At 40.6% G+C, this 12,833-nt stretch overlaps 1 protein-coding gene across 1 annotated transcript in view; it reads right to left on the minus strand.

Moving 5' to 3' along the window:
* The window catches only part of st6gal2a (ST6 beta-galactosamide alpha-2,6-sialyltranferase 2a), a 111,806-nt gene that overhangs the window by 59,333 nt on the left and 39,640 nt on the right, over positions 1 to 12,833 (minus strand). The window contains exons 2-3 of the mRNA XM_041807255.1: positions 8,405 to 8,461; positions 7,254 to 8,309 (exon numbers count right to left, since the gene is read on the minus strand). Coding sequence (XP_041663189.1) covers positions 7,254 to 8,223 — 970 coding nt within the window. The 5' untranslated portion in view covers positions 8,224 to 8,309; positions 8,405 to 8,461. The remainder of the gene's footprint in view (positions 1 to 7,253; positions 8,310 to 8,404; positions 8,462 to 12,833) is intronic.

The raw sequence follows: 12,833 nt of genomic DNA on the forward strand, positions 1-12,833 counted from the left end.
TGTCTGTTAAAGCACTTTGTACACATTTGTTTTTAAAGGTGCTATATAAATAAAGTCATTATTATTATTATTATGCAGATGAGCTGAAGGCTGCTATCACAGCAACATGGGATTCAAAACACCCCAGCAGTGCCACAGACTGCTTGCCTACATGCCATGTTGCATAGATGCAGTTATTTATGAATAAGGTGCTCTAATGAAGTACTGAGTGCATGAGTGAGCATTGTTTCCAGAGGTCAACATTTCTGTATCACAAATGACTGATGTTTTGTGATATTCTACTATTCTGAGATAGTGGTGATTTTTGTGAGCTTTAAGTTGTAATCGTCAACATTAAAACAAAAAAACTTTTGGAATATTTCACTTTATATGAGAAGAATCAAGAATTTATGGACGTTTCACTTCTTGAATTAAATCAAAGGAAAACTGAATTTTCATTATATCCTAATTTTTTAGATGCTCCTGTGTATTCAGGTGATTAAACACTAATTTAAACAGAGTCCTACCTACAAATATTACGTTTTGTTTTGCCCTGACTGCCAAACACTGTCAGATCGGTTCTTAGCTGTTAGTTATGCTGATGCTTTTGAGTGTACACAGACTCTGTGTCTATCTCTTGTCATTGTACAAAATCAAAGCCAAAGAACCCCTGAAAGAGGCCCTGATATAAAACTGATGACAGGTTGTAGTCAAATCATGTGTGAATGGGATCTGGCAGGTGAAGCCATGGTACTGAAGCCACTTTTGCAAGTCAAAGCACACATTTAACTTACATTTACATCCAAGATACTTTTAATAGGCTCAGTCCACAACAGAACAGATGACCGTTGTCACCAGATGTGACCGTTTGAAGCAGACTAGGGAGTCAAATTACTTCAATTTTTGTCCCTAGTTCAATCTGCTAACATGAAGGAGACCAAAAAAGGGAACACTTCAACTTTTGTCTTCTCTTTCATGGGGTTGCCATCCATCTTTTTATACACAGTCTTATATTCCAAATTTACCACTTTTCAGGCAGCATCAGATGTCTTTTTTCTGATTGCAGCATCTGTGTTCTCCTATGAGGCAAAAGGTTCATGCATGCTGACACACACTCACGCAGAAGTGTTCTCAAATGCAACCTTATTTCTGTTAAACTGATACACCTACACCTTTCTTTCAACAGAGCAGTGGATGAAGACCTTGGTGGTGAAAGACCGCTGCAATGACTTTTTTTCCACTGACACAAGTACATTCCAGTGTGACCACAAGGTCTAGTTCAGATGTAGGTTTGCATCACTTCTGTGCATTTAATTTTATGAGAAACTTTTTTGTGCTGCTTCTCTTTCTGGGGTAAGGTTATCTGGAGTACTCAGAAAAACACTGGCAGGATACAGACATGATATTGAAATTAAGGTTGTGTCTATACCAGAATTTGGCTTTGATTTTACACTGGCAATAATCAAATTATATCAGTAATATTCTGCACAGAAATATAAAAAATATATATTCAGCCCCCTTTTACCCTTTTATTGGTTTTACAAATTAATTATATTCAAAATAATTTGGCTTTTTTGACCTAAAAAAAACCCTCTTTAATGTTAAAGTGAAAATAGATTTCTTTTAAGTAATGTCAATTAAATAAAATTATGTAATTTTTTTTTTCTAAGATTTATTTTTGGGCCTTTTTCATGCCTTTATTTGATAAAGTAAGGACAGTGGATAGACTCAGAAACAGGGAAGAGAATGGGGAGAGACATGTGGTAAAGGGCCTCAGGCCAGATTTGAACCCGGGCTGCCGGCGCACACGGGTAGTGCCATAAACCAATCAACGATCTGTGCACCCAAAATTATGTAATTTTAGATAAATGATTGCATAAATATTCTCCCCTTTAAAGTGACTGACCTAATTCAGCAAAGGTCCAGCCAACTGGTGCTAGTAGTCCCACAATTGCTGTAGTGGGGATTACCTGAGTGCAGTGAACACTCTACTACTACAATCAAGAGATTGTAGTAGAAGGACACCTGTGTCTAGAAGGTCCAGTCACAGGTTATTCAGTATACCTGGCTACCATTACACCATGAAGACAAAAGAACATGCCAAGCAATCAGAAACACTAACACACTTCAGCGGACACTGAACACTGCACACCACCACAAACACACCATCCCCCACTGTGAAATAGGGATGTTTTTTGTTTTGTTTTTTCTGTGACCAGTGACAAAATCACAGCTTTTTATACAGTGCCAGTGCCTAAACGGTGCCTCATCGATACTTTTGAGAGGAACAAATCAGTCGAATATGGGGTAAGAAAAGAACACCGATTTAACTTAACACATAAATCACACAAATTCCATAACCATTTTCTTGCCTCTCATTTGGGATGGTGGGGAATCAAAATGAAATATCTGTGTCATAATAAGGTCCAGTGGGTATAAGATGTGTTAGTACCGGTACCATGTCAGAACTGGATTTCAGTACTCAGCCCTACTGGGATGCACAGTGGTGGCAGCATCATGCTGTGGAGATGCCTTTTGACAGCCAGCCCTGGAAGGTTCCGTAAAAAGGTGGAGGGTAAAATGATCGTGGTAGAATACAGGAAAATCCTGGAGGACAATCTTATTCAGTCTGCAAGGGAACTATGGCTTGGGAAAAGATTTAGTTTCCAGCAAGACAATGACCCAAAGCATACAGCTAAAGCTGCACAGAAATGGTTTAAAGACAACAAGGTAAATGTTCTGGAGTGGCTGCAGTATCCTGATGTATCCTGATTGAGACCTATCCACACAGACTCAGTGCTGTGATTACAGCCAAAGGTGTATTTACTTAAATGAGGTTAAAATCTATTCAGGCGCTTAATTTACATGACATACTTTCATTTAATTGAAATTACTTTGTTGAAATTTGTTTTCACTTTGACATCATAGAGGTTTTATGTTAATATTTTTGTCAAAAAAAAGCAAAATTATACTGGCCATGATTGATTTATAAAATCAATAAAAGGGTAAAGCATCCAAGGGAGTGATAACATCTTTATAGACACTATAAACGTGGTTTGGAAGAGCATTTAGCATTAGATATTATGACAATCATAATAGGAATATAACCCATGAAAATAACGTTACAGCTTAAACCATCTCTGTGCAGCTCATTTCACCAGGATATGCAAGTATAACTATACACGATAAGGAGCAGCCTGATTGGTAACCAGAGGGGGGTTCTGCTTTTTTTCTACTGAGCCATCTGTCACTAAGTTCACACTCTCCCCACTTACCCGGAAAGCTGCCAGCGCCTCTAAACCAAGAGCACACACACGCTCCAATGCAAAGACACACTGTATAGCCTAGTAGGCACTCGTTCAAACCTGCTCACAGTCCACTTGACAAGTTAATCAGTGAATGTCGTGTAGAAATGAGAGCAAATGCAAATAATGGAGGTGCTGATGGATTTCAGCTGACCTTTAAGATTCAAGATCTGAATGACTATGCTCAAAACTTAAAAGTTTAAGCTATGTTTCAACGACGTTTCACATTGCATGATTTTTAAAACACTTAAAAACAACTTTAATATGTCCAACTGCTCTTAAAGCTCCTGCGAGGAGTTTCTATTGTTATTGAAACACACTGATATTAATGATGACGCCCGTCTATGACCTTAAAAAGAAAATGTGATCATCAACATAAAGGTTGATTATTTTATATTGTTGTTTCTAATGCCTGTTAACAACTAGCAGGGGGGTAGGTGTCACATAAAGCAGATTAGAACACAGCTGAAGTTTTTTAAGAAGTTACATTTTGATTAGAAAAGACAGGTAAGACATGCTTATTGTCCACACCAAATCAACACAAACTGAAAGTTCCTCACAGCAGCTGTGAAATAAATAATCAGCCAATGACATGGTATTAAATCGGTGCATGTGGGTATGTAGACGTTTCTTGTCTGATACACAATATACAAGTATCTTAGCATGGATCCTTCATCTTTTTTAAAATCTGTATTATTCATCTGCAGCTATGTGATGCTGTAGCTCTGCTTTAAAGCCCTTTTATGATGCTAAGCCCCCTCTGAAACAAACAGCATATTAAAAAAGCCTGGTCTTTGAGCGTACATGTTCAGCTACAGCGTGTCATCCCATATCTTTTCTTCTGTCATCTAAAGGGCCGGGTTATTATTTTAAGTCTTTCCAAACAAAATGCCTGGGGTTAAATACCAATACAAATGCTTTTTTCATTCTTTTGAGGGATATTAACATGCTTTTTTCACACAACCTTGTTTAAATTAAACAAATATGCCAAAAATGTTTTATATTTGAGTGTCTTAAGATAAGTCAGACTTTCTACAGAAACCGTTTGCCAAGTGATGCTTTAAATAAGATACGGTCTGATCAAAGTGGAAGAAAATTAGTACAAATTTGAGCAAGCACTGGATTCTTTCAGGTTTAAAGGGAATGTTCTTTGTATCAATGGGTGTTTGTGCTGCTGGTCAATCGTGACTGTATGGTGTTCATTACCAAACATGACAGCATACATAAATGACAATAAAAATAATACACAGATTTTTTTCCAACCTGATCATGAATATCAGATCCAAATAAATTTGGGGGAACACTTTAAATGCCAGTTTAAGTGCAAACCCTAATATTTGAAATGTAAAAAACATTAGTAACTGTACTGGAAACTAGAAAAAAAGCATGAAATTTCCCCTCGTGCCCAGTATGGAAAATGGCAGATATTTGGTGACAACAGGAAAAACTTCAAATTTCATGCAATAACTCAAGAATGAAAGCCTAATATCATAAAATGCATGATTTTTTTTTTATTCTAATGGCCAGAGGATCAACAGCATTTTTGGTAACCAACACCCTGAGTTTGAATAAAAAGTATGAAGAGCTTATTACTGACCAGTTACAGTTTTTAAAACTAAAATAAAAAAAAAATCTACTGAAAGTAAAACTACCTCACAAAATGAATGTTGTTAGAAATTACACAGACAAAATAATCAAAATGGAAAACAAAAAATTACCCAAAAAAGCCACAAAATTGGCAGCGGTTCCCAACCTTTTCCCTTTGAGCCCCCACCCTTCCAACACTTGCATCTAAGAAAGTTTGAGCCCCCTCAGCACAGACGTGTAAAAAGGAAGTGATGCATCACAATCAAAAATCAACAGCAATTTAAATTCTTTAATTATTTAAATCTAAAAAAATAGTCCTTATCTTTTTTATTTTCAGCTTCAGAGCAGACAGAGCCTTGCCCCCTAAGTCTCTTCAGCTTGAATGAGAAACTGAACAGTGTGTCAGCACAGAAGCCAATGACAGCTGTAGATTTATTATCAATCAATAATTTATTATGCAGAAGGTACCAGGCCTTTATATGAGGGAGGCTCATTGTTTAGAGTCAGGCTTTAATTTCAATTTCTCCCTGCCTGAGAAGTGAAACTGTTCATATTTTAGTACAAAGTCTTGTAACGCTACTTTAATTTGTCCTCTATTTCTATTGTGTTATTGTCACCACTGACCTGCTTTGTCTATGATACTTTTTGCTGCTGTAAATTGGAATTTCCCCTTGTGGGACTAATAAAGGAATATCTTATCTTATTGTGTCTTATTCCATGATGTAACTTCAAAGGGAATAGCCCAATATAAAACATTTTTAACAAGGGGATATTTAATAACCAAATCATATAAAGACAGCAAAAATAAAATATCCATCCAACCATAATCTACAATGCTTATCCCATATGGGGCTTGCTAGAGCCAATCCCAGCTACCCTAGCAACAGGCAGGGTACAGCCTGGACCGGTCAGCAGATGATTGCAGGGACAAAATGTCATAACAAAAATGATCCATTGTTTAGGCTAAAGGAAGGTTTGACAAGTGTTTGAAAAGTTGTATTAAAACACTAATCAAATGCTTCACTCCCTCTTTTCCTCCTTCTAATACATACTTGTTAAGAGAGAAGCGATCCCCAGCTCGTCTTGTTAACATTTTAAATCTGAGCTGAAAGAATGACAGGTGGCCTCCTGTGTCACTTAAAGATAATTATGTTTATCTCAGGTATGCACTGTATTATCGGCATGACATCTGTATCAGCAGATGTTAGCTGAAGAGTTCAAATACTGCAGCAGATATGAAAATTTCTGCCAGTATTTCTAACTATTATCTGCCTCAGATTTCATTAAAATATACAACTATATAATCAGGTATAGGTGGTTTCTTAGAGTGACACTACTCACGGGGGGCCACACTGAGCCCTGAAGGCTCTGAATGAAGCCCCAAACATAAAACAACTCCCTCTCTCCTTGCTCAGCTCTGCTTGATTCAGCTTCTTTTTGCATAGAAGACACTTGGTGTTCTCTACAATAACAAAAGGTGTGTTAATGTCAGTGTTGGTACCGTTTAAATGAGTTTGGAAATATCAGCATATTAGATATATGCAGAAATCCAACGTCATGCTTCCCTAGCATTAATAACCCGCAGATCAGGTGTGTCAGGATTATTGCTCAAAGGTGTGTTCTTTGTGCTGTAGTGATGTTTACTATTACCATGGTAATCATCGCAACTGTAATGAACCATATAGTGGTTTCAACCACCTGTAGCATGGGGGAGAATGAAAATATACCAGTCTGATAAGCTTTTGATAATCATGAGCAAGCAGTCTCCGACTCCCTGGGTAAACTTTCCTGTCTGCAGACTCCTCTGTGTGTTTCCATGGTTGGCTGAATAGCATCATGTGTAATGATCATTACCTTAACGTAAAGAGAAGCTGAGCCACTTAAAGTAGACTACTGTTTAAAAGCATTAAAAGCTGAGCCTTTTAAAACGGAAATGCAGAAGAAATAGCATGCTAAATCTGTGATACAGGGCCCAGCCCCCTTACTGACAACCAGTCTGTATTTTAAGATGTACTAAAATAGCTTTCAAGGAAATAAAACCCATAAAAGGAATAAATGATGCAAGTGAATGTTATATATATAGATATGGACTTTTAGCGCATTACTTTTGGCACTACTTTGTGACACATCACAAAAATGTTCTTCCACCTGCAACTTATGGATCAGCTTTCCTGCTTTGTGGGCTTAACACATCCAATAAAAAGGAGTAAATCGGCTTTGATGGTCTCAGTGATGAGGCAGAAGAACGAATATGCAGAGATTCAATAAAGTTGTGCTGTTTACATCTTCCTGAAAAGGAGCACAAGCAATCCCGCTTCAAAAAAACATGCTATCCCTTTAATGCATCGCTGATTTCCCCAGATCTTTGTTCTCTCTACTCACCGATCTCTTTGCCCAGTCCTGAGTGCAGGATGGCACCGGCTGATGTGACCACGGCGCAGGTCTTGAAGCTGCTGTGTCCTTGCAGTTTATAAAGCTCCTCCAAGGGAAGAGACGGGATGAGACTAGCCCAGCCGAGCGAGGAGAAGGGCTGCTCGGACCCGTCCACTGTCCTCAGCTTGGCCTGCGCTTTCATCTGACACAGCAGCTCCTTGGCGCTCTGTGCCGTCTTGCGATTCCCGCTGAAGGAGACGTGATGTTTGTTGACGCTCAAGTAGTCCTTCATGGCACGCTGAAGTCGTGGACTCAGCATGCTGGCCGACACGCGGCCTCGCCACAGCCGCTGCACCACTGACGCTGACTTTGAGAAGTAATATTCCCCACTGGGACCTCTGCCTTTTGCACTCCTTATTCTGTTTCCAAGTTCTTCCTCTTCTTCTTCGTCATCTTCTTCTCCTCCATCACGGTTTTGAGTGGCACTGACGGGGTTCTGGTAATCTGTGGCCTGGGAGGTTTTCTCTCGACTTTGAACTACAGGGTTTGATTGAGATCCAATATTTTCTGTACCAAAAGAGGACCAGGCAGCCAGGCTCTGGTGGTCCAGATAGTACTGCTGGCTAGCTTCCTGACTGGCATAAACGGCATAGGGGGCACTGTTGGGGCTGCGGCTGGCCTCCAGGCTGTTATCAGGGATCGTAGTGCTAGCAGAAGGCTGCTCCTCTCGGGGGTAGGTTGAAGTTGAGGTGGAGGGCAGCTCGGGTCGAAAGCCCAGGTTGGCAAGCTGTTGGTGGGAGGCCTGGATGGAGGTCAGGCGGCGGGTGTCGGGGTGCTGAGAGAGCAAAGAGCCAGCAGAGGTCAGGGGCTCATTCACACGAGCGTCCAGGAAGTAGGAAAGGAGGGCGAGGAAGAGGAGTCCCCAGGCCAGCATTCCTGCCAGCACCAGCCTCCGCCACTGCCTCATGTTGGACTTCATCACCTCTCACTCACATGCACGCCTCTTCAGCTGGCCCACCAACAACAAATCCTCACAGGACACAGCCCTGAGGTCAGCTGGAGGGCCTGGAGAGAAAAAAAAAAACAAAAACAAAAGAGAAAGCTCAGGGAAGAAAACATGGCAAATGTGCACCAGTTTAGCAGAAGTTTTCCAAACTTACCTTAACTGTTTCTCCTATTCCTTCATTTCTGTGTGTCCTCAGAGATACAACAGGACCCTGAGGAGAGGAATGGTACAAATTAGATGGATTGAAGAGTGCGCATGCATACATGAGGCTGTGTGCACACTGAAAATACACTGCCATTCACACAGACTCACTGCAGGAAAACACCTCCTGCTGGGCACAACTTGGCTGCTTTCCACTCACAACAAAAAAAGGACAATTTTTCAAACCCGGGACTGTCTTTCAAGTGAAATCAAATGTACAGTTTTCCCCAGAAAATCTGCAGCACTCAAGTCACAATAACAGCCAAAGACTGCTCTACATTATCTCTGAGCAAACTCCTTCTCAGTAACCAAGTATCATGCAAAACATGAAGCACTTTTATGAAACACTGAATAATAAATGTATACATTTCAAACACTCAGTTTCCAAGATTTCTGCTTAGGGCATTGGTAAGAGCCGGTTCAGTACCAGCCTCAACCTTTATCTAAAATGATTCAGATTCTTGTAGCTCAAGTGCATGCTCAGACATAGTTATTCTAGGTAGACCTGCAGTTCAAAAGAAAGTTCTATCAGCTCTTGATTTCAAAATTTTTGACAGCAAATCACTCAAATCAGAGTATCAGCAAAGAAATAATTCATTGGTCCATTGTGCCACATGATTATCACCTCACCTGCCGCAGCATGGAGCTGCTTATATCACACATACAGAGTTGATAGACTTCACTCTGGCCTGCCCATAGAGATGACCGAGCCCTTGAGCATGTACTTTATTTATACCAGCACAGGTGTTTGATCAGTAGCATTGGTCCAATTCAGAGACAAATCGTGCCTTCTATAATAGATGCCACCTTTTCACTTTTTATGCCAGTGTTTTCCACTTTTAACCCATTATCATCACTTTTTTGCCTCTTGTGTGGCACTTGTCACAATTATTCATTTATTTTCCTCCCAAAAGTTGCCTGAGTTTCTTCTTTTTGGTTTTCCGAGGCCCAGACTTTTGAGCAAATCATGGCTTAGCTGTAAAGTCTTACATAACTACCCAAATAGTTCATCTTAATGTGCCCATCCACGTTATACATATTACCAAAAAGAAGAATATTCTCTTAAGAAAAGAAGTTTACATTTTGAAAGAAGCTACATTTCAGCAGGTGAAGACGTATGTTCCTGCTGTGCCTGGTTCAAGTTTAACTGATTTAACTGATTAAACTGGCCTGGAGCCTATCAATACCATAAATACTCAGTCCTGCAGACCACCTAGTCATCTGCAAAGAATGCTAGACGGACACGTTTTGACTCTCGGTGGTCTTCAGTGTTGAAGAAGACGACGAGTCGAAACACGTCCATTATGGCCTCTGACTTGCCTGGAAATAAAACTACTTAAAGGCACATTTTTGAGTGCTGACTGCTCAGTTTTGTGAGTCTTTTTTGTCGTGCACCTTAAGAAGTTTATTGATGACGTGTGTAAACTGCCTAGGTCAGGCTGTCCGTGCAAGGAAGATAGTGAAAGGGGCCACAGATGACTACTCTGAAGGAGTTCAGCTTCAGCAGCTAAGATAGGAGAGACTCTGCTTACAACAACTGTTTCCTGGTTTCTTCACCACCCAAAGCTTTATGGGTGAGTGGCAAAGAGAAAGCCACTATTGAAGAAAACTCATTAAATCTCAACTAGAGTTCACCACAGCCAAGAGGAAGAAAGTTCTTTGGTCTGATGAGACCAAAATGCTGCTTTTTGGACATTAGAAAAGATGCCGAACATTGCACATAACCACAAACACACCTCCCACTGTGAAGAACGGTGGTGGCAGTTGTTCTTTTAACTACAAGTGTTGCTGGAGATTTCTGTTCTCTTCAAGAATGGTGGTGGCAACATCATGTGGTAGGAATGCTTCTCGGCAGCCAGTTGTGGAGGGCTTAAAAAAGGACAAAGGTAAAATGAACACAGTAAAATCCGTAAGGACAATGTTATTAAGTCTGCAAGAGAACTACAGCGTGGGAGAAGATTTATTTTTCACCAAGACAACAAGCCGAAGCATACAGGGAAAGCTACACAGAAATGGTTTAACAACAAGGTATTGTTCTGGAGTGGCCGAGTCAAAGCCCAGACCGCCATTAGATTAGGGAATTTGTAGCTGGACTTGAAGAGGGCTGTTCATGACTAATTCCTGTGTAACAGATCCCTGTGGAGTAAAATTGCAGCTTCCAGATGTGCAAGACTGATTGAGACCTATCTACACAGACTCAGTGCTGTGATTGCAGCAACAGAATATTTATGTACTTTTATGTAATTGACATTACTTTGTAGGAATCTGTTTTCACTTTGACATAAAAGATTTTGTGTAATATTTTTGTTGAAAAATCCAAATTACAGTGACCATGATTAAAGGGTAAAACATGTTTGCCACATTGTTGAGCACCTGTACCCTGTTTTATTGCCTATTTAACAGTGAATGGCACTGTAATAAAGAAAATAACACCATGCTGTACTGAAGAAAGCTTGCTGGAACAGATTCAGACTGTAAACTTTACGGGGAGTTCTCCACTAATGTAACAAATCCACTGAAAAGTAAGCCCTACCAGTGGACTGACTCCCTACTGGTCATTAAAAGAATGTAGGTCCAAGGCAGCATCATTCATAAAAAGATCAAACTGATGTTATTTTCGTTGATAGGATAACTTTAATCTCCTTGAATTTTCAACTCCAGTAAAACCCCTTTAGAGCCTATCCATCAACATTTCATATGTGCATCAACAAGATAGCGCTGCTCATTCAGCTGCCGCGATGAAAAAACACCACCATTAAAAATAACAGTCTCATTATCAGCCTGGCTTCCTCTAAAGCTCTAGAGTAAAACACCTCAGGTTCACTGATGGCTGCAAAGTGAAATACACAGCAATGAAGGTAAATAAATGAAGCATTAAATTGCCTCACATCAGAGGACTACAATCCTCTCAACCACACGTAATTATGAGCTTTGGTCTCTTAATGTGGGAGCATTTCTCTCAAGAGGGTGGCAGGGTGAGGTAGAAAAATGCTCCAGAGTGTTAAGCCTCCTCTAGTCCTAATTACAGCTTCCTGTCTCTGTAGCTGCCGGGTCCTGCGGAGAGCAGCAAGAGGGATCTCAAGCTGCGGTCCCCTCCCCTCTTATAAACTCAGACATCCAGGCCCCCTGCCCCCAGGGGCCATGCAGGAGGGCAAAGCTCATCCACTGACCCTGGTTAAGCAGGAGGAAAGCAGCAGGGAGCAAGTGGGCCAGAGGGAGCAGGGACCGTATGGGAGAAAGAAAATATTCAGACAAACACACATCTGCAAAAACACACAACAATCTGATTACTGGCCGGGAAAATGTGCAGAATTTCATGCCTTCACGCAACGGTGGGTTGAAGCTGTGTAGCTGTTTCCACATCTGCCACACTTAGGTTCAAAAACGATTACACGCAATGTTGCTATTTAACACCTGGAATTAAAAACAGGCCACAAAAAACACAAAGAAAACCAGCTGGAAATACACAATGATAATGTCATCAACAATCTAAACGCACCACTGCCCGTCTGGAGCTTACATTGTTTGTGTATCTGTGCATGTGTGACCCCGAGGCGTGGCGTGCGTGTTTGCGTGCACAGCTAGTTTGCCTCACCTGGCAGCAATCAGGACGAGTGCTTCAGTAACTGCGGCGAAACAACATAAATGCGTGGCACAGATGGAGAGGCGGGGGCGGAGGACAGAGCCAGTCTTGTGAGGGCTACACAAAGACACAGCATAAAACGGAAAACATGGAAGCAAGACGCTGCCAGGAAGCAAAGGACAACTAAACGACTCAGGAGTTTGAACGGGAGATGGAGATGAGAGAAGGAGTCTGATGAAATAAAGGTGTTCACTGTAGAGAGCAAAACAAGCATGCAATGTTAATGTAGGATAAAGCAGAAGGTGGAGGGTTTGGAAATGAAGAAGAGGAGATAAAGGTTAAGTGTTTGCATGCAATTAGCCCTCAGAGGGATAATTACAAGGTTTGGGGCATGCATGGGAGGAAAGCTGGAAAGACTGAAGAAATAAGAGTTTTTCTGTAAAGGGTCAAGGTTTCTGTCACTGCAGGGTCAGAGTTGCATCTATCCTTTTTTTTTATGTGATCATTTTTTTGCTTCTGGGTGGCATAAAAAGGTACATAAATGACCAAGGTTATGTCTTTTAATGTCATTTTTGGTCCAATCAAATCACCCATTGGATAACCTGCATTTTAAGACAAACGAAGAAGAAAGGACAGCAATTTTTTACTTGAAAAACTGGACTGACATTGCTTGATATGAAAAATGTCAAAATTTTGAAAACTACTACATGTTGTCTTGTAAAGAACACAATCTTTAAATACAAGTTTAGGCCACACACTTAAGATTTTTGGTCATATGTTACCAAAAGCTACCACCAAC

Source organism: Cheilinus undulatus, linkage group 15 (assembly GCF_018320785.1).
Source record: "Cheilinus undulatus linkage group 15, ASM1832078v1, whole genome shotgun sequence".
NCBI lineage: Eukaryota > Metazoa > Chordata > Actinopteri > Labriformes > Labridae > Cheilinus > Cheilinus undulatus.